The 27813-nt window shown below is 40.2% G+C and overlaps 1 protein-coding gene across 7 annotated transcripts in view; it reads right to left on the reverse strand.

Moving 5' to 3' along the window:
• Nucleotides 1-19141, reverse strand: part of otofa (otoferlin a) — a 73618-nt gene extending 54477 nt beyond the window's left edge. For all 7 annotated transcript variants that reach the window (XM_034076030.1, XM_034076032.1, XM_034076031.1 and 4 more), the window contains exons 1-2: nucleotides 18833-19141; nucleotides 10226-10284 (exon numbers count right to left, since the gene is read on the reverse strand). In XM_034076030.1, the coding sequence (XP_033931921.1) occupies nucleotides 10226-10284; nucleotides 18833-18914 (141 nt within the window). In that variant the 5' untranslated portion in view covers nucleotides 18915-19141. The remainder of the gene's footprint in view (nucleotides 1-10225; nucleotides 10285-18832) is intronic.
• Nucleotides 19142-27813: the final 8672 nt, after the last annotated feature.

The following is a 27813-nucleotide window of genomic DNA, read 5'->3' on the forward strand; positions in this document are numbered from 1 at the left end:
CACTTTTAAGGAGCAAAAAGGAAACAGTCTTTTCTCTTAAACCCCCTGCAACAGCAAAGGTAATTATATAAAGATATACTTTAATCAGTGATACTTTATCAAAAAATATTTAAAGGGTAATTTTAACAATGTGTTGCACTTAAATACAGGAATTGATCCAGCACAGGCCAAGATGTTCTGACTAGTCCCTGGTACAGGCTGAACTTCAACAACCTTGGATCCTTGTATAGTTTAAATTGGTAGTTTCCAAACCCAAGCCAAGATGTCACTTAGGCTATTTAATCAAACTTGACAAACCTCCACCACAGGAATCAACTAAATGATTCTAATTGCTATCAAATAGAATTTGACCTTTAATTATCCAATTAGGTCCAATGAAATAAAGCCTCACCAAAGCACCCACAAAGCGTATATTACGTATTGCGGCAGTCTCTTCTCAGGATTGTGTGGGTGTGAGCGAGCTGAGGTTGACGGACATGCCTCTGACTCTCCTGTTAGCGGATTATTACCTCTGCTGGCTCTGTGAGAGAGAAACTGGCTGCCCATTCATTTCAATGTCAAGCAGGGCCGCACAAATCTGCCTCTGGTCATGAATTGACCTGCCTCCTTTGCTCTGCTTGAGGTTTCAAATGGATTGAGCTTTGACACAAGAAAATGCGAGGCTGCAGCGTCCAGCCAGTTTGAGAGGTTGTGGGATTGACCTTACATTCTCGAAATATTGATTGTTCATATTCTTGTTTCATAACTGAATGGCAAAATAATACAGCTGTGGAGAACGAAAGATTATGTGTTTCTGCAAAAAGTGCAAGAAAGTTTAAATGTGTTTGCTTTGTTTAACTGCTATTCATGTAAGCTACCAGAGTTCACATTTACAACCCTTACCGGAGTGGTTGTTACTCTGACTGAAGCTTTGTCACTGGCAAAATGGAAACAAAAAGCTTCACGAAACCTCAATTCAAGCTGCGGTTTAATCGGACCCACCATTGAGGGGGTGCAGGGCTGAAAAATAACAAGCATATGAAGTTACACTGTGTTGTGTTTGTACAGATTGAAGCTCTGCACAGATCAGACTTGAAGCTGTCATAGCCATTTCCTTAAACAATGACGTAAATCTGCTGCAATGCGTCTATTCTAACACTCTGTCTGACTCGCTTTATCAAAAATGTATCGCTGACTATGTGGATAAAGAAATGTGAAAAAGGGAACTGAAAAAACTAACTCTGCTGCATTACTGGTCTTATTTTACATTCTCTATTTATTGAGCCTGTCTCAAGAACACAGACTACTATTTCCAGCTCCCCCCTCTAACCCTTTGTACTGTACTGTATGATACACAGCTTAATTGGCTCATTAAAAGTGACAGGTAAGATCTTAGACCCCATTTACACGGGAACGTTTGCGTTTACGCACTGTATGCGTTTTCAAAAAAGTCTTCCGTTCACACGCATTCGATTCATTTAACGTGTCTGTTCACACGAGACCGCTGGAAACGCTGGAAACGCTGGAAACGCTGTAGTACATATGCCAGGCCTGTAAGTGGCGCTGCTGCTGCCACAAAATACACCAACGAAGCAGCAGCTAAAGAAGACCCCGGAGCATGGTTGCCATGGTTTCCCTTCTGTTTATTCTCCGCGGTGGACGGCGTGTGCTCCTGCTGTGTAAATCTCTCCGGTAGTCCACCAGCAGATGAAAAACACCCACCTCTCCGCCTCTTCCAAGGGACGAGGGAACCGTGCGGCAGAGTTTCAGTTAACATTTTTGTTCGCCGGTCAACATGTCAGTTATAGTTTAAATCTTCCGGACAAAATTAGAAAAGTGCCGAGGTCAGAGGTCTTCTTTGTTATTTATTGAGCTTTAAAACAAATTGATAACGACTCTATATAATAATATAAGAATAGTAAACGGAGCCTCTCTTTTCCTCCCCCTCTTCTGACAGCCTAGCAGCTGATCTCTGAGCAGGAGACGTGGGGAGAGGGAGGCGGGGCTATTTCATCGTTATCAGAAAATGATCGTAGAGGCGTACAGACGGATCCGTTTGACCGGCCAGAGCGATTAGTTTGCAAATCTATCCACCTTGGGACCCGTTATCGTTTGCGGGGTCCGTTGCTATCGTTTTGTTACGGCCTCGTGTAAACGAAAGGACTAAACAAGAGAAACTATGCGGATACAACCCGTTTCGTCCTCGTGTATAGGGACCGGAAGCCTTGAGGCCAAAGTGACCAATAAGAAGCGCTCAATGCTCAACTGAAGAGCAGCCTGCTGTGATCCCACGCCAGAGCATTGAAGGGACTGTCCTCAGTTTCCCCCGCTCACCATCCTCTCATATCTCATGACTGTTGCCATGGACACAGAGTATGCAAACACATAAATGATTAACGATGAAAAATATATTCTGTGATGAATGTGAGAAATGTTTAGTATTTACAGAAAGAGCGATTTCTTTGTAGTCTTTTGTGTTGAGTCCACAGGCTTGTTGTGATCGCATGGTGCTGCAGTTCGCTGCACTTGGATTCTGCAGGCTTAGATTTATTCTTAAAGGATAAAGGAGATGAGGTAGACTGCTTGAACTAGCAGTATGAGCCACACTCTCATTAAAGCTGGCTTTACCAGCCGGCTCATTATCATGCAGTATATAATAGGGTGGGAACATTCTCTGGATGTAATCATATCACCAGACATGTTCATTCAACTTGACCCTGGGTGCAATTGTTTAAAATTGCTGCCTCAAAATAGGTCATTTATAGGGGGAAAAATCATATTCTGTTACACAATTACTGAGCGCATATTAAGTCCAGGAGACATGAGTGGTGGAAAGTAACAAAGTACATGTACTGTACTTAAGTCAAATGTGGAGGTCCATGCCCTTCACCAGGGATCATTCTCCCTTTATACTTCTACTAATGTAAAAATATACTTGATAAAGTAAAAAATAGGTTCATTTTTATAGAATAAACTACCCTAAAGTTCTGTACTTACAGTCGTTAAAATGAACTCAATGTACTCCCCCGGCTTATGGTAATGCTGCTCTTTCTGGATTTTTTTTTTTTTTTGTACATAATTCATTTTTCTAGTGAGCCACAAGAGAATAAGTTACTCTTAAAACATACCTTCCTATAAGTGCCCATCGTTTATCCACCTCTGAAGGCCCTTGCAGCTGATGATTTAATGACCACAACAAGTAAGAAGAAGCAGAGCAGCAAATTGCATCTGAACACAAACTAGAACATTATGGGTACTAAAAATAGTTTATAAACTTGACTAGTTTTTAGGATTCAGGGCTGCTCCGGGGAATGCTTTCCCATCTCTGAGAGTACTGAATAAAATATGATCTCAGCAGAATATTTTCAGTGGCTGCGTACAGCTGGAGATAAACTGAACACTGAGATTTGAACAAATAAATGTAGCACAGGAGAAAGTAGAGCTGGGATACTTACTGTATGAAAACTAATTTAAGGACTTTTAGTCTGGTTCACACATTGTGGATTTAGACAAAATCAACACATGTTCACTGATGTGTGTCTGACTGTGGATAAAACAGCATCTCTGATAAGCTGGTTCTGCTGAGAAACTCGATCTTCTCCAATTCACTGACTGCATGCCCACCCTATCCTACCCACCACCCCCACCACGTCTCAATTTACTTTTTCCAATTGGACTGTCCATCCCTGTTTTCCTTTCCATCCACACTCTGTTTCTCGGGTGTCAATTTATCTTCATGCATCCCGGTCTCATTTACATGACATGTTGACATTAATCCAGTCAGCATCTTTCAATCTCCCAGCATGTACATTCATCATCATGTAGCAGCTGCAAGCCCTGGTTGTTGAGGCAGTGTTATGTTGTTGATTTTCACTGCTTTGATACTATGTAAGATAAATGAGTCGGTGATGCCTAATAATGTTGGGAAATGTGTAAACCAAACTTCTATTATATAAAGTTGAATCCATTAAACAAATCCATTAAGCCAAATTATACATATTTTAATTTGGAACTCAACACGTCCTCCGCTCTTCGGAAATTTGGACGAATACGTGACATTTTGTCCACTTAATTCAGCAAAGTTTAATTTAGTTAGTAGACTCAATAAAACTGTAATTAGCTCACACGTTTCTGCTGTGGAAGACCAGATGGTGCAGAGATAACGAACAACTCATTTTTCAAACTCCCTGATAATGGACAGTGTTGTGCTGGGAGATACTAACTCCTCAATTAAAAACTTTTCTGCTGAGATGGATTTTTCTCTCCTATTTTTTCAAACAATAAAAGCTCTACTTTCTGTTTCTCTGGTTTGTCCCACAATATTGAGTTTCAAATGGAAGAAGAAATGCCCTACAGTAGCTGGGGGTGCATGGGTTGTATGTATAATTCAAAGTTGGAGTTGAGCTGCTTGGTGCTCCCGAGAATTTTGCTTTCACTGTATATGCCACCAAACATCCCTTAGTTTCTTCTATTTGTCCGATGCACCACCAGAAAATCAATTTGTCTTCAGTTGGTTTCTGAACTGGACGTCTCAAGACAGAAATCCACTCAGACAAAGATGGGAGGTTAAATGGAGAAGCAACATAGCTTTATGGCTCGAGCGCAGATGAAAACAACTCTTTGGCGGCTTGCCATGAGATTTAAGATGAATCCTGACTTGAAATCATGACTCTTGATATATGACTTCATGTCATGACTTTTCCTTTAACACCACTATCAAGTTAATATTTTTAATTAGTCCAAAGTGGTGGTTTATGAAAAAGTAACTATTAACAATAGAGTTTTAGTTAGAAGATGGGCGACATAGCGGACATCATAGATGGTAAACATCCCCATGTCATGTCATTGTCATTGGGATGTTAGCATGCTAATGTTAGCATTTAGTTCAAAGCACTGTTGTGGGACAGCCTGCTAATGTTGACTGTAGACACTGAGTTCAGATACACACTGTGCTTCAAATGTACACACCACAAAACACTGACTTAGCAAGGAATGCTAAAGTGTAGTATTGGGTTTTATGTGCAAATTCTTCATTTTACCGGATCATATAGATTTCATTACATATTTTCTGTGGATAACTTTACTTTTCAACTAGATTTTTGGCACTGTGTCACCCTAGAGGAGATACTCCTTAAGACAGGAAGCACAATTAATAAGTACCAAGCTGATGCACATGGGTACACACAGAAACAGCAACAGAGAAATTGGAACTTTTCTTTTCCTTTCCTAAGGGCTTACACAACAGACAAAAAAACAGCTATCCATACAGGATGTTGTATATCTCTGAGAGTTATCTATCAGAGCATTTGTGTTTAGCTTTTCAGTTTTGTCATCCTAAATCCACAATGCTTAAACCAGCCTAAAAACAAAGAATCCTTACATTAGTTTCAATACAGAAAGTATGCCAGATGTAGATTCTGCTATGCTAATTGTGGTAGCTCAAATGTAATGCATTCAGCCCATTTCTAACTCTTAGCAGGCAAAGAAAATATTCTGCTCAAGTCATATTTTATTCAGTACTCTCAGAGATGGGAAAACACCTCCCCGGAGCAGCCCTGAATCTTAAAAACTAGTGAACTGCATAAAGTATTTTTAGCACCAGCAATGTTCTAGCTCAGAGGCAACTGCTACACTGGTTCTTCTTACTTGTGGTCAAGTAAAGTCAATAAATATAATTTGCAATATGACCTCCAAAAGGAAGACTACCCTAATGCATGAAATTACGTTTTAAGAGTATTCTATCCTCTGGTGGCTAACTGGATATAAATCCTGAACAACTAAGTACAAGGTTTATTAGTTTAAAAATCTCACTCTGATAGTGGTGTGTTCTCATATAACAGTTACACCTTCCTCCAGCACAGTAACTTTCCCAAATCTGATTACAGAGGCAGTCGGGGAAGCTTTGTGGAAGGGAGCTCACTGTGGTCTCTTCCTTTGGTCTCTGATCAAGATAATGGGGATTTCAGAGGAAGATACTGGAAGAGCATCGACAGTCTCACGGGGACGACTAAATCAGCAACAATGTCAAGAAGAGACTGTTACTTCATTTATTTTGCAAGTTGGGTTTTGCCAGTTGATAGGGGATGTTTGCCAAGGAAGTTCTATGAGTGTTTGGGTTGGAGGGATGGTGTATAAACCGCAGGAATTTGACACCCAAGTCGAGGGCTCATTTCCTGAGTTGTGGTTAAGGGTATAAGAGCACTTTGTCTGAGGTTAGGGGAAGATTGTGGTGTGGTTACATGTCAATAAAGTAATGACACCATGTCTCCTGCCTTCAGTCTCATGCTTTATTTCTTCATCTGCTGATGTATATATTTATTTAATGACATAAAAAAAGAGCTGTGAGTGTGCTAACATAACAATAAATGCTTCGTTGTGCTTTTATTTATGTCTTAATGTGTGCATATGTATAAATGTCTGTTGATTGTGTATATATAAATATATTATATTTGTTTTTGTATTGAGGATTGTGGGAAACTGTATTTCGATCTCTCCGTCTGTACATACAAACTGAAAGATTGACAATAAAGTTGACTTTGACTTTAGATGTTCGAGCACATTTGAAAACACTACTGCATATTTGAAGTTGTATACAGCCTTTTTTTGTTTCCAGAGGAAGCTGTGTGGAGTCTGATACATTGCCTGAAATGATGTCAGGTGGGACTGAACACTATACAGGTTTGAAAATAAAAAGATGCTACAAACAACGACACGCCCAAAACTCTGTCTGAACTGTTTCCGGTCAAGTTGCTTTGTTATAGAAGTTTAATGCTAAATAGGTGCAGTACTCCTTTAATACTGTTTCCCTATTATAGCAATAATCAACAGAATAAGGGTGGCATGGAGTTGCACATTTGTAGGCGACAATTAAAACAGTAGGTACACAAAAATGAAAAAACCATGAGATTCAGATATAGCGTTCCCTAATCACAATGTTCTCATTAAAAAGTCAGACACGTTAGTACACTGTAGAGATGAAGCAGCTGGAGACTAGAGAAGAAGCAATATTACTGCACCCCTTTCCACGTTTGCATAGTGTAAATCTCTTGACGTCTTGTTTGTTACAAAAACAAACACACATTCTTAATGAAATTATTCATGTGCACACACACACACACACACACACACACACACACACACACACACACACACACACACACACACACACACACATACACACACACACACACACACACACACACACACACACACACACACACACACACACACACACACATGACATGAAGACCTTAACATGTACAGTATCATTATCTACAGGCTCATGAATGAACCCTGTGGTACATTTCTTTCAAGGCTGTCTGTTCTTTGCTCCAGTTCTGTCTAACTAGTGAGGGGGAAGCCCTGGTGTACTGCAGATAAAAGCCGAGTCTCACCAAGGAATGAATAATGAATCTAGATTCCCCTTCCCCTCTATCCGCATACTAGTTCAAAGGCCTCCTGCTAGCCCATGCATAAAGCAACAACACACACACCTCTATGCTAATGGCCCTCAACTCCAGAGGCTGGACTGAGTTCACTGAGCCATGAGAATGTCCCAGCGCTGAGGATGAAGACGTCAGATGAGGAGGACGTGATGAGGATGTGCTCAAGAGTTTGTTGGGTGGGGGGATGGCAAGGAAAACAGACAAATGTACTGTACGCTTAAGCACCAGCAGCATGTAATGCGTTAAGGCATGCAAAAACACACACACACACACACACACACACACACACACACACACACACACACACACACACACACACACACACACACACACACACACACACACACACACACACACACACACACACACACACACACACACACACACACACACAGGAGCTACTGGAAGCACAAGTCGTCCCAAGGGAAGCCTGGACGCTGTATTGATGCTGAGTGATGTTAATGACCCCCCCAGCACTACGGGGTCGCAACGAGAGCATCGGGTGAGGCTGTCACAAGGGATGACATTTCAGGGCACGCCACTAAGTTCTATACCAGTTACTGTAAGACCTCAGGAATAATCATATTTATCCACTCTTATATGGCACTTGTGACGCTATACAACACTGTTATATCTGCAGGGGCTGAGAATGTGTGTGCGTGCGTGCGTGTGCGTGTGCGTGTGTGTGTGTGTGTGTGTGTGTGTGTGTGTGTGTGTGTGTGTGTGTGTGTGTGTGTGTGTGTGTGTGTGTGTGTGTGTGTGTGTGTGTGTGTGTGTGTGTGTGTGTGTGTGTGTGTGTGTGTGTGTGTGTGTGTGTGTGTGTGTGTGTGTGTGTGTGTGTGTGTGTAAGCTACCAAATGTGTACAGTCATTTAGCCCTTCTCCTGATTAGACTGAAAACAAAAGCCACGGCTATCCATAAAGGAAGCAGCCCTCTCCCTTTGAGCCATCAAAGGAGAAATATTTTTTGTGAAAAGTAAGAAGCTCGGAGGGAAAAACCCTCCCCTAAAAAGGTACCATGTGTTTCACGCCCTCTTTCTTATTTAATTCCCCGACTGTTTCCCTTACCTCTGTTCTGTCCCTGTTGCTTTCACTCTAGATTTCCTCCAGCACTTCTTCTCTTGATCCCCCTACCCTCGTCTCTTTTTTCTTTAATCCCCCCTCTGCTGCCTTAACCATCATAACACTGGCTTCTTGGTGTGACAGAAGCCTGCAGGAATCCTATTGGGAACATTTCCCAGAATCCCACAGCAGCAATGAGAGAGACTGACCAACCAGCACTGCACTGAAATCCTTAGGGTCCTGGAAGTCCTTCTCGGGTCTGTGGTCATCACAATTAAATATTATTGGTAAAGTTTGAAGAACAAGTTCTGGCAGATAGAGGGTGGAGTGTCTGGTTTAATTATAACATAACAAGTGTTCAATGTCATGCATGGGAGGAGGCCACCAATTCTGCCTCGCCTCTCAGACCATGATAGGCTGTAAGTGAACAGGAGAGGGCCATTAGTCCTTTCAAGGGAGAATAAGTAAAATAATGAGGTGATAAAACGTGATCCTTCGCTGGTTCATTGGTTAGAGCTTAACTTCTTGAATGTTTAAAGTCAATCTTTCTGGTTAATACATGGGAGGATTATTCGCACCTCACTATTAACACGGCTCAATTCCATCCTGTAGGATTATATGTCACATTGATCGATAAGAACTGGATGATATAAAACAATTTGATGCGTGTCTAATTCATAAAAACCCTACAGCAAATTGATGAAAATCTGTTTTATCTTTGGAAACATTTGTACTCAAAGTGAGGAATTTTAAATGTCCTGACCTGCACCAGCAACATAGGCTTCTTTAGAACCAAACTATAGTATACCTATGATTTTTAAGGACATAATGCTAGGTAGCAGAGGAGATCACAGAGACACATAAATAATTTTAAGAATAATGGCAACGAGATTGTTTCACTCTCCGAGACAGCTGAATCGAGATTTGCCATTAATAATCCACATCTAATGTTCTTTACTCTTAATGCGATGTACCTGGTGGAAATTGCTAATTCAAAATTAACTTATTAGTCAGTCCCGATCAAATTATAAGATCCTTCCTTAATAGCATTACAGTAATTGAGTCCTGATTACAGTAAATGTGAAATGTTCCTATACTCACTTATATTCAATGATACATGATATTAGGTTTGAGTTGTATTCATGTCTTCACTTAAAAACAAAAGCAACATTTAGAGTAAAATGAACATTGTGTCTCCTGCTTATTGACTCCCCACCGGGTCCATTAAGAAAGCATGCAGCCTCTGAAATCAGCATATTGTTCCCTGCAGTGGACACTGGAATGTTGCTGTTTTCTATTAAGTGGAGATAATTACTTGACCGTCATTATCTAGGTCAGTGCTTCTCAAAGTGTGGTCCGCGGACCACTGGTGGTCCGTGAGCGCCCCCTAGTGGTCCGTGAGTATATTGGTAACATTTCACATTTGAAATAAATAAATAAATAAATGTAAGTTTTCCGCACTCTCGCGGGAATATCTCCGCAATGGAACGAGCTTAAGTTTCACTTTATATTGCATGATAAAGCCCAGGGCAACACATTCGTCACACATGTTGCCACTTGTTTGTACCATTTTCAGGCGATTTATAATCTGTTCTAGAAAAACGATGTGTTTTGGGATATTTGTGGAGTTAGGTGGTCCGCGAGTGTTTTTTTATTGGTTAAGTGGTCCTTGGTATGAAAAAGTTTGAGAAACACTGATCTAGGTGAGTTGTGTATGTTGTGGGAAATGAAGACACTGACCTCATTAAAGTGAGCCACAGCATCACAGTTCTCCGCCACACGGCTGTAGAAGGACAGACCTGGAAGGTGAAGAGGAATTTGGAGGTTAGAAACGGACAGATGGTTCAGTAATGACATGGGTTGTCTGTTCAGCTTAAGAGAGCACACACAGCATGGTGATGATAGAGCACAGGAAAAAGCAATCAGTCGTGGTATTTATTTGTATTAGTCTGGGGCATTTAGGTTGCCAGTCAAAGTTTTATACAAGAATATAAAAATGTTTAAGGAAAAACTGTATTTTTCTACTTTTGTCTATTCAGTACTTCTGATTTATTTAGGATTCTTTTTTAGCGTTTAGCATTCTTGTTTTAATTCAACTTCTCAATGTATGATAAACATGTGTCTTCTATGTTTACTAGGTCATAAAGTAGTTTAAAAATGCAGAATTATAAGTTGCAGAGTATTTTTACAATGTGGTTTTAGTACTATTGCTTTTTTTTTAGTTGCCAGTAACACTAATAAATACAAGAATATAAAAATGTGGGAAAACAGTTTAAGGCAATTGTGATTTACTTTAGTATTTCCATTGTGTGCTACTTTATTTCTATTTCTACTTGTACTTGTGAATTTATAGGATTAATGTTTCTTTTTTCTACGTTAAGCATACTTGTCCTCATTTATCTTCTGCATTTATTCGAAACACTTTTCATCTATGTTTACATAAAGGTCACAAAATAGAAAATCAAATGGTTTTAAAATGCACAATTAGGAGTTGTAACTTAGTCTTTTTACATTGTGGTTTTGTACTTTTCCTAATGTAAAGGATGGATTCTCTGAGAGACCTTTATCAGACACTACCATTTAAAATCCCTGTGTACATTTGTCACATTAAAGTCCAGTGAGAAGACAAATAGATGCCTTAATCACCTGATAAACACACAAATGAGACAAGAAGTGTAGAGCCAAGGGAGACAGAAAAGAAATGCAGACAGCTTCAATATGACTCACTATGCGACAAAATAAAACAGAGAGGAAACACTCGAATAGAAATAATATAAAATAAGTGAGATTGTTGCCCATATTAAAGAAATTGCACATTATTACATTTGTGTGCAAACAATAATATCTAGGTGTGTATTCAGGGTTATACACAGGGCAGAGAGCCGTTCACTGGAAGGTAACCCGGCTCACTCATGCATGTTGAAGCCGCTGTTCACCTGGTTGCTTTGTAACGCTCATGAATGGTGCCGAGCTGCTGAGTGTATTCGGCCTTTGTTGCGTTGGTTTGCTTTGTGTATCTCAGGCTTTGTGTGGGTGTTGATATTTGTTTTGGTGCATGTGGACAGCCTATCGGTACTGATATATTAATATATATCCAAACACACAGATACAAAGGTGATTGCAGACCCAGTCAGTCTGGCTTTAATAATAAGTTCAAATAGAAATAAATCTTTTTTTCCCTGGCATTAATGCATTGTTGTTTGGGATGAAAGCATCTTTTCACACATTCACAGTCCACATTACCTCTGAGTTCAGAAAGAGAAAAAGAAAACAGATATACGATTGCAAAACAGAAATATCTACGGTATAAAGCCTCATCCGTATCATTTTATCAGCACATTTATACTTTTGTCCATGACCAAAGGTGTTATCCTCTCTCTTTTACCTCACTCCCCGATCTCCACAACCTTTACAAAGCCCAGATCCTATGAAATATTTGTACGAGAATAAACGCCACTTAAATGTCAGAAAGGGAAAGAGGCCATATTCCTCCTACATTATTCAATACAGAGGCATCACTGTCATACCAGTGTTTGTGTCTGGCTGAGACGTGGGTTTAGAAAGTAGATTATGTGAAGCTTATGTAAGGTGCTTCACACCAAACTAAAAAACATTCTGTTCATCAGGATGCCTTCTGGCATTGGTGGGAACTGTGACAAATGGAAACACTTATGGAGTGTTGAAAGAACCAAACTTTGGTTTTCGTTTCCGAGCTGGAAGACGGAGGAAAAAAGTAAAAGAACAGAATGGGGAACATTGTGACCAAAGATAAAAATTAATGGGGCAACAAGCTTACCTTCTGTCTTTCTCTATCAACCTGAATCTATAGTGAACAGCAAGATTTAGCGCAGACCGGCAGACTGCAAAGCATGAAAGCAGAATGTTTACTATCTCCCTGTATGCCTCCGAGCACTTTGTTGTTCCATACTGTGATTACATTTCCTCTTATTTCCTGACCAATTTTCGAGCAGAACAAGAGACAGGGTGAATGCTAAATCACAATTTAAAATCAACAGAGAATTTATGATCCAGCAGAGGATGTAAAGAAAATGGTTTCAGTCAGCTACAGGGAAGATAGGGAATGGTGTGTGGGGGATACAGTAGCCTGCACAAAGCTGTTTCATCCCACAAAATATCAAATATTTAGAGTTAGAGAGATGACGGGGATGAGCAAACTGTCTAAGTAGCAGGGGGGGGAAGTCATGTTGTTTCAGTAGGAGTGGTGGTAGACGACGAAGAGTATTGGGCTGAGAGTAGCAAGCTGTAGTCGTGGAATATGTTAAAAGCTTAAATAATTATTTAATTTCTAGTTAACTCTGATTTACATATGGTGTGATCCTACAGGCTACTGTGCAAAAAGAGCTGGAGTGTCATTTTTGATAAAGCCAAGAGCTACAGATAACAGCAGGGCTTCATCAAAGACTTGTCAAAACTCAATTTAGTTTTGATGCCTCCCCTTTGAAGAAGACTTCATTGCCCGTGGCATCAGATAATACAGAACACGTTTAAGGCTGAGTGGAGAGAAGACTGCAGTTTTCTGATTACTATACATTGAAAGCAGTCGATGTATGCCTTTTATTTTCACAACATTTTAAAGATGTTTGATACTGGATCATGTATTTTTCCCCACCAAACATAAGATAAGGAGCAGGCTTTACATACATAACATCGGCCCACCAGCCTCTCTAGGAGTCATTTAGTGTGACATGCCAGAGGGGGGCTGCAGCTTCCTGGCAGACTTCTTCCTCTCCAGACAGGAAGCTGGTTACGCTGAAAGCCCCTAGGAAGTGCTACTGACAGATTGTAGCGAAAAGAATGACTCAACAACCTGCAGCAATTTAAAGAAACTGGGAACACAAAACTGACAAGTATTGTGAAAAGAAGTGGATATGCACGAGAATTCCATGAAGAATTAAGTAAAAACAGCTGTGATGGCCGTCACCTCCGCCGGTTGGACTGGGTTGGACTGCCAACGCAAGTCCTACTAATTCCTAACAACTCCTAACAGTTCCTAACAAAGTCCTAACACTTTTCCGACCCAAATCCTAACAGGTCCTAACCGACCAATGACAGGGCAGCTACATCTACACGTGACATGGGTGGGGCAAAAACGTCACATGGGTGGGGCAAAAGGTTCGCACCTTACCTCCCACCTCACTCTCCATCTCCGAATATATTGAATATTGAATACTGAACGAAGAAGAAGAAAAACAGGTAATAACAATGAACTTGTTTTAATTACACGATAATACTCTATCTGAAAGCTGTGCATGATATTTTCACCCGGGCATGTTATGGTAATAGTTGTCACTGTGTTTAGTCCGAAATTCCGCCGCATTCTTTCACACACAGTGACGTCACGAGCTATCCACAATGCAACGCACGCCATATATATATATATATATAAATACGCCATTTTCCTGGAGGTGCTAATATCCTGGAGGTGCTAATATAAACAGCTAGCTAACGTAGCCAGGCAGAGCGCACTAGTTTTTTTTTCTGAATTAACGACCGAAGAAATCGCTGCATGTCTTCGGATTACATCTCTGGACTTGAGGGGTGTGCTCTAGGTCGTTACCAGCGTAAACTAGAGCTGTGTGGGTTGTCGGATTGCCCTTACAGACTGCCTGCAGATGTATGGAAAAACGACTCTCGAAAGTGGCCTTCGGTCGATTTTGGCAGCATCTACGTCTATCTTCTGGAAACACCAGGTCAATAGACCACTTGTCACAATAATATTATCATGCCATTGCATATATGTGGTATTTTAGAGTTGACTATATTGATTAAGGCAATAGACTATGATATTCTGCTTGCACCTCGCGTGAAATGGCGGATATCGGAAGTACGGTGTCGCCCTCGGTCCAAAACCCGTATGTGTGTGTGAAAGAATCCGTCCCGTTATTAAAGTTAGCTCATGCTAACGCTGTAACGTTTTATATCTGTCTGACATTTATAAACCGGTCATAATTATTGTAGCATTGAAGGGACGTACACCCGACATAGCGGAAGATATTATGGATTACACATAGTTCAAAGTTGAACTCTTTCTGGGTCAAAATAGCGGTAAATATGTGGTAATACACTCAAAACCGTGGATTTGCTAGCTGTAACTGTACAGAGAATTTGTAGCTTTGTACAAACACAGATTATTTTAGTTAGGGACACTAATTAAGTGTGCGGATTTAATAATAAAATGCAGCCTATAACTTTAGTGCTACAGTGGCATTACTGTATACTGTTAATATCTGTCCCACCTACAGCACATTTGCGATATTGCACTAGTATTATTGTTACAATTTACAAAATCAAACTAATATTGTATTGTCTTGGTGGAGAAGAACTACTCAGATATTTTAATTCAGTTAAAGTAATATAATCACAGTGTATACATACTCTGTAACACTAAAGGTACTGCATTTACATTCTCATATGCTTATTACAAGTACTCGTTATGCAGTATGCCCTATTTTGGAAAAATACATATTATAACACTTCATAACATGGAACCTGTACTGTGTAATGACAATAAGTTGAATCTATCTATCTATCTATCTATCTATCTATAATAATTATTGATGCATTACTGTGTTCTTCAATTAATATTGCTGCTGCTAAATGTGGTGCTTATTTAATTACCATTACATACTGCTAAGTAGAACAAATCAATGACAATACAATGTAATGTTTACAGTATATATCCTTTTCTATGTATATTTATCTAATTTCACCAACTGACATTTTCCTTGATATTTCATATTGGCAGTGATAACGAAGACAGGTAAAGCTGACGGTTGTTGGGCTGGTATCATGCACCAGTATGCCCAGGGGAAGCACCGGTTCAGCACGGGACAGAGACCGAAGGCCAAGAAATGGAAGTCTGTCATTCAGCGTATTGACGCTTGTCCTTTGACACCTATATTCAACCTCCCAGTCCGGTACATTGATATCTTCGGCAGAAGAATCCTCTGCAAATGTGGATATCATGTGGTGAGTGATGGTTATATTTAAGTTAGATAATTTAGTGAAGTTAATCCTGCACGGACGATTGTTGCCATAAGCCAATGTGTATTCACTTTTAGGTGTCTGCACAGGAAAATGCATTGTTTGCAATTATGTCCCTAATAGCTATGCTTGAATTGCTTTACTCTTGTTAACAATAACATTCAAAATGTATATTCAGTCATATTTATTTAGTCATACACATATGTATATGTACTCCTCGGGATTGTGAGAAACAGCATTTCAATCTCCCTGCCTGTACAACAAAGTACATTTAGTCAAGTAATGTTCTTTTTGACATAATACTTCACACTTATACTCCACTACATTTGAGAGGCACATATTGTACTGTTTATATTTATTTTAACACTCACAGTTACTAGTTTCTTTGTACACTCAAAAACACATGATATGCTGATGTAGTTTAATGCAGTAGCCTACTGTACTGGTAATCTGCACAGTAGGCCTACTTCAAGTATTTACATTTGGTCAACATTGACACACTACAACTTTAAAATGCTCTTGTATGCATAAAAAGAGGATGATATAATAACCATAAGAATATAATACTAGGAAAAGATCCAATTTGGATGGTAAAGTACACTTATCTTGTACTTCTTATGTAATTTACATTTTTCTGAAATAATCCATTGTGAGTAGCCTACACTTTAATGCTAATACTTTTGGACTTTTACCTAAATCAACATTTTAATTCACAGCTTTAAAATACTTATTAATCTTATTTAACCGAATTTAAGAAGAACATAGCACTTACTGTCCTAATGCTGATGCCAGGATGCCAATGTCTAACCATGTTGTTGTAAATATTCAGTCTGTTTTTAAATATTTAAAACCCTCTCTCACGTTGCGTATCAAAACAAAGATGGAGGCCGCCTGCCTGGATAGGAAACTGACTCGGAAACGGATTTAAATCTTCTTCATCAGGGACCTGCTTTTTTCTCCAGGTAGATGAAGATGTTTGAGACTCCTATAAACTGTGTCTGAAAAAAGACAACCTTCTGGGTTCATTACAAATCGCTTGTTAATGATCGTTCACGTGTTACCTCTCTGAACCGGATGTAGCTAACACCTGTTCGTTATGCTAATGATAAATAGTATGCTAATGCGCAAGTGGCAACTAGCTAGTGAAGGTAGTGGAGCAATTATCAGTAATTTAGCCAGATAATTCATAACTGTTGGAAGAGCATTTAAGAGTGAATAATTAAACTTACCAGGTAGCCAGGTAACACGACTCTAATTGAGTGATAATGATGCTTTAATTAATACTGCTGGAGGTGTAAATACGTGGCTGTTTGCTAACAACTTTTTCTTATCAACCTAAAAGATGGTGAATGAGTGATGATTGTCAGTGGTGTGGTGATCGATGGTGGTGATATGTCAGTGTTGCCCCCCTAGTGGCCACAGTAAGCAGTTACACCGTATTCTGTGACTCATTTCTGTTTGGATTTAACAACTTTAAATCCACTAGAGTTGATATTCTATTCCTCAGGCCACATATTCTGATGCATCACATAACACAGTGTAACTTGTTTTAATTGGTGTCTTCAGCATGCATCTAATAAGAAAATATTGTATGAGGATTGTGTGTGATCTGCATTTTCTTTAACAATACGGTACAGCTTTTGACACAAGTGACAAACAGTGAAAGCCACGCGTGCTTTGAACTTGTATCAGTGCTTAGGCTAACAACTTAGCAAACAGATGAACTGCAGAGAGTGTGCTGCCGACAGTTGGCCCATGGGGGAAAGATCAGAGGATCTAATCTTTGACTTGAATGCCACGGTTCATGTTGTATCAATTCCTTGGTGAATTCACTGCAGCACAACCCTGAAAGCCATCCTCTCTTCAGTGCACACACAGTCAGGCACACACGCACACTCACACACAATCACAGAGCAGTGGAGAGAGGAAAAAAAGGGTGGTGCATCTTGTATTCAACACAATAGTGATGCTGAAAACAGGAGTCTATTGAACATGTGTCAGAGAGGGGTCTGATGGCTGTCCAAGGTGCTGAAACTTGCACACCTCTCTTTTCCTGTCTCTGTTTCTCTCTTTCGAGTTGCTGAATGAATCCACTGAACTCCCTCCAAATGTTCCTCTCCCAGGGGTGTCAAACTCAATTTCATCGCGGGCAACATTAGCATTATGGTTGCACTCAAAGGGCCAGTTGTAACTATATAAATATATAATATATATATAAAATAATGTATTATATTACATTATTGCCTCTGAATTGGATTATTATCGGATAGGGTAATAACTAACTACGTCTGAAAGCAGAAGTCCAGGGCAAATAATTGCAAGTCTCTTCAGTGCGCATGTCACAAAACGAGATGCATTGTGGGACATGTAGTTTATGGGCAACCTGCTTCTGTAAAGTGGCATGTAACCGTATAATAAACGTATTATATTCTTTGAAAGCTCTTGCGGGGCCACATTAAATGAAGCCGCGGGCCGGATTTGGCCCCCGGGCCTTGAGTTTGACACCCTCCTTCAGAGATCCCTGTTGCCTCTGAACAGCAGAGGGCAAACAGGCATTGTTGGGATGGTGACCCTTTATATAGCACTAGTGGGTTGGCAATTACTAAAGGTAATAAAGGAGACCCCCACCTCCATACATTTAGAGATCAATACAAGCGTAGTCAATTAGAACCTATACTGACTTCTCGCCATTATTGGTTTATGAGTCAAATTAACCATCAAGAGAAAACACATGAGGAATCACTACAATTACACCATACAGGGATATGCAGGCAATTGCTTTTTCCTTTTTGTGGCTCTCATGAATAATTAATATTTTAACTATTCATATTTAAGATAACAAAATCCTGAAAGCTGGAAAATACTCGAAAGGATATCTGCGATGATCGTGCGATGTTATGTTATTGACCATCAATAACAGGAACGTGAAAACACAATTCCAAATACAGTGCAGTGTTTTACTACTATAAAATGTGTGAGCCGTTATATTAAAGCACATGCTATGAATAGTATACCAAATGCGTATATAAGTTCAAACTGCTGAAATGATTCACATTAGGACATTATTTTTGTGAATAATCCCTTTTTTTTTTAAAACCCTGGATTGTTATTTTCTTTGTACAGTGCTGAATTCATGATTTCTCCTTAATTTGAAGAATATCAGTCTTTGGATAAAAGACGCAGCGTATCTTCGGTAACCCCCGATCCAAGAGGGCTCTCCCAAACTTTTTGCATGCACTAATTACCTCCCATCACGTTATGTATCCAAAATAAATCAATGCCAACCACAACGAACGATTACACTTCCCAAAATCCAGCCTAAAACAAAGAAAATGGTCCTACCTCTGAATGTAACTTTAGCGATCCTGTCACCTTTGCCCCGAAGGTGCGCGGCCGTCTTCAGGTGGACCATGAGAGCCATCATTAGTCCTCACTGCTCAGGGAGTGATTTTACTCCACACGGATACAACTTGAACCGTTTTGGTGCAATCTGTGTTAAATTATCTTTAGTTTAGCCGCCCCTTGCGTCTGGACACAACACTCGTTTTCCACACGGGCATCATGTATAGTCTAATAATTTGTGTGTTTTTTTTAACAAACGGAAACTAAAAACTATGATTTAATGATATGCTCCGGTTAACATCTCCTCTCGCTGCGTGGCTGCTGGGTCTGTCGCGCTTCTCCGGGCTGGCACTTGGTTGTACTCTGCTCCTCGTGCAGGAAGGGGGGGGGGGGGGGGGTGCTCCAGCCTCAGTGTGGGGATGATGCTCTAATTGTGAAAAATCTGCCCAGCTCTGGGATTTGAGGGGAAATTCTCTGTTCCTATAGTGCTGCAGACTATATATTCGCTGCAGACTGCCTGTCCATTTAAAATCACAGAAATATGTATGTGATATACAGTACATAAATATGTTGATACATTTTGCAGTATATTCATGAAGGATCGACTATTCTAACAAGACACAGTGTCAGGGGCGGCGGGTGCTGCAGGCTAGGGAAGGCTAAGGCTGAAGTCGAATAGTCCATTTAGCTTAGGAACCTTCCTAAAGGAGTGAAATGACCCGGAAGTCCCTCAGGGGCAGCCATGATAAGTGCCGTTCGAATTCTCTAGAATGATGAGAATGATAGGAAAGGAGGTTTCAAACTTCCTTTATAACCTCCTTTAGCTTAGGAACCACTGGACCTCCCTAACCGACAGGAGAAGCGAAAATGCTGCCCCACAATGCCTTGCAGCCGCAGCATTTGCCGTCACTCAACAGTCGGCCGTTCACGGAAACAACCGATTATGACCGAGAAATTATATCATGAAAGTTACGGTGCTTATTAAGCATTTTAAAACATAGGTGGTAAGTTGCCAAAGTGCTTTGTTTTGAACGTTCATCAGTATTATAATCAAAAAGAGAAATATGAACGTTAGTTTTCACTGAAATTATCAAATAAAGTCAACATTTCAGTCTTTACTGAGCTGTGTGGGGTTTGTTCAACTTTTAAAAGATGTTTGAATGGTGATATACACAGTGATAGATGTTAAGGACTAACGTTTATAATAAATACATCTGTATTGATTTTAAGATCTTTAGTTCATACAATCATACGTAGGCCTATTGGGATCATTTGTATTAATGTGGACCGGAGGGTGAGGGGGACGAGCAGAGGTTTCACTTTCCTTTTGTATTTCAATTCCAACTTTGGTCCTGAAGAATATGTTTGTCTGTTGTCCACGTTCATAAAGCAAAGCAGCAGCATCAGAGCACGGTGCAGAGTCTCTAGATGAGTTCACAGTAGTCCCTCGTTCTTATTAAACATCCATGTTGTAGTCCGCTGTATAGAAAACTGTGGTTTCCATGGTTTCCCCACAGCAGCAGACGCACACAATGACGTCCGCTGGCCATCATAAACACGTCGGATAGTGAAAGTGCATTCGGATTCTCTAAACTAAAGTACCGCAGTCTCTTCTCCTAAGTCCTTTTGAATTCTCCTATCCACTATCCCTTAACCCCGTGACGTTTCACTCAGAGGTGAAGGAATAGACGATAGGGTTAGAATTTAGGAGCTGATTTTTAAACTATCCGACTGCAGCCTAAGCCTTCCCAAATATTTGTGTCACTGCATCCTGGTAAAATACAGATATAATGTATAATGTCTGTGTCTTTGACATTAGCGCTGCTAGCCACCTGTGCCCTGTACTACGAAGCCAGTTCAACATACCCTGGATATGTTTGAGTAGCAAACAAACTAACAACAACAAACTAACAAACGAGATCTGGCTAAGCGGTCCTACGACGCTGGTTATCAACTCGGTAAATCAAGCCAGGGCTTCTCTCACCAGCTGAGAGCACGTTCACGAGAAAGGGGCGGGGGCGGGGTTAGCTACATTTGACCAATCACAAACAGGGACAAGTGAACTGACAGCGCAGCGTCATACTTCATTAATGAAAAGTAAACTAATATTAGACAAATATGAGCTTTAAACATCCATGACTTAAACATATAATCCAGGATACAAGCCACAGAGTTGCACCTGCAAGGTGAATACAGAACAACTGGTTAAGAAATAACTAGGCCTACCGAGTGTTTGAAAGCGTATAGTTTTATGATATCACTGCAGGCCCGGTTCCAGAACAAAATGATTAAGGGTGCATCTGAGATTAGAGAGGGTGCAGTGGTAAAGTGCTATTTTTCTAAGTGGGGAGTGGACCTAACACTCTCTATGGGGATCCTCACCTCCTCTGGGGGGGTCCGGGGGCATGCTCCCCCGGGAAGATTTTTTTTTTTTTTAAATATTGATGTTAAAAGCATCAATCTGGTGCACTTTGAGAGCAACATTAAGAGATCTATGGATCTATGTGCTCTTTGCTTGATTATGCCTTCCCAGTCCCTTATCACATAAGCCGCTTTCACACCGCAGGACTTGCGGTACTTTAGTGCCGGCCCTAAAGTACCACTAAAGTACCACGGCACTAAATCCGCCAGGGGGCTAGTGCCAATCGCATTCACACCGCAGTACTTTCCCTGAGGCACGATTACGCTGACGTCACTTCGTCTTCTTCTTCTCTGGGTTTACTGGCAGGCCGCAAAACCACTTCACGGCGAGTACAACAAAAAAACGAGAGAAGAAGAACTACACGGGGGGGGGGGGGGGGGGGTATAAAGCCCATCCGCTGTATGAGGCGTTTGTTTACTTTCCGACCTCAGAGATGATGGAGTTCATAAGGGTAATTTACAAATAAAATACCCCATTATAACAATGGACTTTATCTTTATGTATTTATTATATATTACCCCCTCAGGCTGATTTTGGAAAAGGACATCAACCCTTGTTTGGTGTTTTTCCCTTATTTATCTAAAACAAATGACATGATAAATTACTTGTGTTTATGTGTGTAAGACTTGTGTTTCTGATAAATTCAACCACCTGTCTGCTCTCACATTCTTCTATTCTGCAAATTTGGGGTGGGACACAATAAATAAAGCTTCGCCAGTTTGTTTGTTTTATTGCACAGTCAAGACATAACAATAACGGCATCATGCTGTTCCAGGTGTGTCGTATGCATGTAAATTGAAGTTAAATAACAGTGTGAAATGTAAAATAAAGTGTAAGTAGTTTCAAAACAATGTAACAGTGGCAATATATATAGCAGCAGACACGCCTTAGTGCAAGTTAGGTGTCAGTATTAAAAAACAGTGGCAATATATAATAACAATAGAAAATCGTTACCACTCTTATTATTGTGGTCTTTAATTTTTTTATAGTCCTGCCTGAGTTTCTTTATTTTTACCCGGCATCCGTGTGCACTGTGCACGATTCCCAGCTCAAGTAGCGAACATCGCTCAAAACATTTGGAGTTGGGAACTGCTTTCTGTAGAAGCTGCTGCATCCCGTCCTTGGAGTAAATTGCCAGAAGCGCCGACACTTCCTCATCATTCCACCGCTCCGATGTTGAAGTACGTGTGGTCATAACTGCTTTAAAGTACAAAAAAACCACTCGCTCAGGTGTGGATGTGGTTTTGTAGCGAGGAAAAAAATGGCTGCCTAACAAAACAAATTCAGAGTCTAACGGGGCGTGGTTTGCAATTCGCCCAGCCAATAGAAATAGAATAGAAATTGGCACTCTTTTGTCACCAGGTTCGTACCACCTCTCTAGCAGGGACTAAAAAGTACCAAAAGAGTTCCCGGCACTGAGTAGTCCCGGCGGTGTGAACGCGACATTATTGGTACTAACGGAACTAAAGAACTAAAGTACCAGGGAAAGTCCTGCGGTGTGAACGCGGCTATTGCCTATAAGAGCATGGCACCAGTTGTTGTAGCCAGTTGTTGTTGTGAAGGCATCTGACTTACTTGAACCGAAATGTCTACATGCATAGCAGAAGATGGCATATTTTTTACATGAATATTCCAGCCAATCTCTGTTTTGAAACCATGAGCTGCAAAATGAGCGCCTTACCCCACTGTACAGGCGAGTTGGGTACTTTTTTAAATATACCTGGGCAGGCTCTGTTTTGCAGAGGTCCTCTGGCACTTGCGGGCCGCCGAGGGGTGGTGGTGTTTGGGGTAACGAAGACGGCTGTGGCTGCTCCGCCTCTGTGGGCGAGGCGGGCAAAGCCGGCGAGTCGGGCAGGAGGACGTTCGTGTCCACGACAGTAACGTAATGTCCCCATGATCTGAACTGTTACCTGCAGTAGATGCAGTGTATGCTGGCGATAAGGGCTCATTGTTTTAACCATTTTCTGATCCATCATTGACTGCTGTGTAAGCACCTTGCAGATGATGAATGTGCAGCGGCACAGGTCACGCGCACCTGACATAATAACGTTACTTACCGTTTAAATTGATCAAATAAATGCAGCAGACAATGCTATTCAACCACAATTACAATTTATTTTATTTCAACTATATTCTTCTTCTTCTTATTATTATTATTATTATTATTATTACTACTATTGTTAGTAATAGTAGGCAAAATGTAATATTTTTCACTTTTAATTTTTCAAATGAGGGTGCATAACGACTCAACTGAGGGTGCAATGCACCCTTATGCACCCCCGTAGAACCGGGCCTGTATCACTGCCCCATCTAAGACACGAGTGGATCTGACTTTAATTACATTTGACTCGAGTGTTTCGAGTGTAAAAAAAGTTATTTAGCCTTCCCAAACCTGAGCCTCACACGCCGCCTATGCACAGTGTGTAGCCTAATTTGCCATCTTATAGGTAAATGTTGTCTGTACTAGGTTACTAAATAAAGACTTTGGATGGTAATGGCCATGGACTTCTTAGATATTGCTCTAATTACTACAATATTATTATTTGATTAATTCAGGCTTTTAAGAAGTACTGTATTGTAGGGTTACATCTTATTGTTTTGGGCGGGAGATGAGTAAAATGCAGTTGCCAGGCAACATTGTTCCCCCTTTACAATGGATAAATCAATGTCAGGGGTCAAATGAGCTTTGCCAGTTTCCCTAATGCTTGGCAGTGGTTATTTTCTTCTCAACAGAAACCACATTGTTCCTGTTTGCTGTAATCCATGCCTCTGTGACAGGAAGTGCCAGCAGGTAGGCAGCTGTGCCAGGAGTCTTCAAAACAGAGTCAGGTACTTGATGGGTTGTGAGGGGATTCTCCAGAAGAAAAATTTGAAATAATTCACTGACCAGATGTTACAATGAAAAATGTCAAAGAATCTATACTGTAGGTGCACTGTTGCATGGGCATTTTCTGTTTTCTTGTGAGGGAGTACTCAACATAAAGTGTTTGAGAACACCTGGCTTATAGCCCTTTTTGAAACATGCAACATGCTCAACTCAAGAATATATTTTATGCAAGTCTGCAAAAATCAAATTAATTCATTTCTTTGTATGCACAGAATGGAGCACAACATCATTTTACAGTTCAGCAGCCAAAACCAAAATCTAGTTTAGAACCCATACACAAACACAAGCAGACGATGAGGACATTTGCAATTTATCTAAAAGTAAAAGAAAATAATAATACAAGATTTAAACAGCTGCTTATTAAAAGCTATAAAAAAGCTTTTTGATTTATTGGTTAAAACTGTCCACTAAGTCAACAATTCTTAAATTGCATTTGCTATGTTTTGGAAACAATGGCTGAAGATTCAAAGATTCAAGAGAGCCGCCAGAGGATCCTTATGTTTGTGGAAGACAATAAAACAAATTGCAGTCTGTGATATAAAAGATGAGCCAAGTCAGTTTAGTACATGTATAGCTAAGAGAACGACTTCAAGGAAACCAATGTAATACAGTTTTTCTCGATTGCTAACACACTAAAATGATACATAAAGCACAATTCTTTTAACTGACACTCAAAGAGCAAAACATCGGCTAAAATCTCCAAAACTCTAAACGCGTTTTCAGCTTTTCACACAATTTGCAAATCAACATGGCACTTTCTGCAAACCACTGCACACGTTTCTCGTAAGACACAGGAATCTGACATAAAGTCACGTGTTAGCAGGTTTAAAACACTGATATTCAAAATGCCTCACACATGGGCCAATGATCAAGAACCACGTTCCACCTGAACAAACACCTGATAGCATAATTGTTGGCTCATCAATCAGGATGTTAGCACTATGAAAAGACCACAGGTGAGTACTTTCTTACAGCAACAACATGGAAGCCAACATGGAAGCAAGAGGAAGGGCTGGGCTGAGAGTGAGAGGAGGAGGAAGAGGTGGGGTGAGAGTGAGAGGAGGAAGAATGAGAGGTAGAGCTGGAGGGAGAGGACGTGGACAAAGAAGAGTACTCTCTAATGGAATCCGGGCCACTCTGATTGACCATGTTATCAACCATGGTTTGACGATGAGAGAGGCTGGACAGATATTGACTAATATTTTTTTACTCTAAGTTTTTATTTCTATCTACTGTATTTGACAGAAGCATCATTTTTGTTTTGCGGTACAGAAACAAGTGTAGCTATGTGCTGAGATGCATGTTGCACAATGTTATTTTTGAATAAAATATGATTTTGTTCAACAACTCATTTGTATTTCTTCATTTACTGTATTTCTGTAAACTCAAGCAATCTTTCTCTGCAGAAACCTCTATGTACAGAGCATAGCCCATAACAGAGGGAAGTGCTTTAGATTATGCTCAGCAGTGTGTAGCTGGGTGGTCAAACAATCTAGTATTATGAATGAAGTGTGTTATATTTGGTGCTAAAGTTTGCATTTGGTAAGTGTGTATGTAGTTTTTAATGCAGTTCTTCATTTAGCAGGAGAAATTAGGAGTTTTTCACTTTGTGGTTTTGTGAATTGTGTTTAGTGTTCTGAGAAACTGAGCAATTAAAAAAAAAAAAGTGTGTTAGCAATCGAGAAAATCTGTAATACAAATCTGTAATATCATATGTCACTCGATAACATAAAACAAGTTAAATAATAAACTGTGCTTGGAGTCTGTTCAGAAATGTCACCATCAGTTCTAACTGATGACAGCAGGAGCCCGTCTGACAGCACAGTGATGTTTCCCAGCAGGCACAGGGGCTCTTTAGGCTGTCAGCGCTGCTTTTTGGTCTTGCCAAAATATGTTGCCTGTCAGATAGAAATCAATGCATTTACCCACACGAAAATACATCATACTTTGTGACAATGGACTGCAGGCTTGATACTTTGACATGTATATTCAGCGCTTGAGTTACATTGTTATTCTTCCTTCATTGATATAAAAGGGGTTGACAAAAAAAATAACATTGTTACACAAGCAGAACAAACTACATCCCCAAAGAAAGACAATTATAGCCTCCATACAAATAGGATTCATAGCAGGATTGTTCTATTACACTGCATTCATTGTATCTGTATAGGCATACCAAATAAACTGGCAACTAAGTTAACCACCTAAGGAGCGTGAAGGACCAGTTTCCCCTCAGTGCTTGTTGTTTCTGTTTACTGAACCTCTCTATTTTTAGTTGCCATCTAAGACAGCTAATTAGATGTGTTTTCCTCCTCTCTCCCAACTCCCCCAGATAAGTAATGAAACATCCAAAGGAAGTGGTCGGATATAATAATTATTTCAGATAGTCATCATAGCACCAACAGTTGAAGAGACTGTATGTTGAAGTTACACAGTATAACTTGTGTCTATAACATGGTTAGAGTGTAACACTTCAAATGACACAAGAACATGGAGTTAAGCTGATGACAGAACTGGAACACAATGCTCATATAAACTCAGCTGGACATGCTGTCCAGCCTGATCCACTGTATCAGCAGAGATGTTCCATTTCATCACAAGCATCCTGTCACCATACTCTGTGAACGATAGCAGGACTTGACATAAATTCCCTCTGGCATGCGTATAAGAGAGAGAGAAAACTCTTGTACCGAGCTTGCTGAAGCGTGGCCTGAGGAGCAATACTGTGTGTGTGTGTGTGTGTGTGTGTGTGTGTGTGTGTGTGTGTGTGTGTGTGTGTGTGTGTGTGTGTGTGTGTGTGTGTGTGTGTGTGTGTGTGTGTGTGTGTGTGTGTGTGTGTGTGTGTGTGTGTGTGTGTGTGTGTGTGTGTGTGTGTGTGTGTGTGTGTGCGTGCGTGTGTGCATGCGTGTGTGTGCGTGTGAGAGAGAGAGATTAAAAAGAGAGACTCAATCATCACTAGTAATGAGTTTATAAGGATTTGAGGGCAGAGAGAACATATAAAAACAAACAACAATTACTTTACGTCCCCTGTGCGACATATTGATTGTGTGGCTATTACGGCCCCCTTTTTCTCAATAACAAATAAAGAATAACAATATCTCATGTGACTTCTTCAAAGCTTGCTTTCGAGCTTGTCGTGACTTAATTAGTGTACAAGTCATGGTGACATATGTCCTAGTGTAGATAGAGGCTCTCGCCAACAGAGGGAGATGTTGGTCATAGATAAGTGGATACACCCTCTATTGTAAATTGATGTTGCTTGATGAGCCCATACAGGATCAAACATTGCCAGATAAAGTACTTAATGAGAAAGACAACACATTAGCATATTCCTTCTAAATACTTGGAATTGTCAGCAAATTCACTGAGTTTAGTGTCACAGTAACCTTTGAAAAAAGATAGAAAGCAACCTTTAGATGTTTTAATCTTAACTCCTACAGCATTTAATTGACAATATTTACAGAAATAAACTGGATACATGACCATGTACCATCCACCCAACATATGTTTATAGGAAAGAGAACCTCAAATTCAGTATGCACAAGTGTGAATCGTTAGTTCTCTACCTTATTTGAGTACGATATCATACAAAAACAGGCAGGTTAGTTAAATTGACTATAATAGGCATATACTCTTTACACGCATCTACACTTGTGTCTTTACTGCTACTGT

This window comes from Pseudochaenichthys georgianus, chromosome 24, assembly GCF_902827115.2.
Source record: "Pseudochaenichthys georgianus chromosome 24, fPseGeo1.2, whole genome shotgun sequence".
NCBI lineage: Eukaryota > Metazoa > Chordata > Actinopteri > Perciformes > Channichthyidae > Pseudochaenichthys > Pseudochaenichthys georgianus.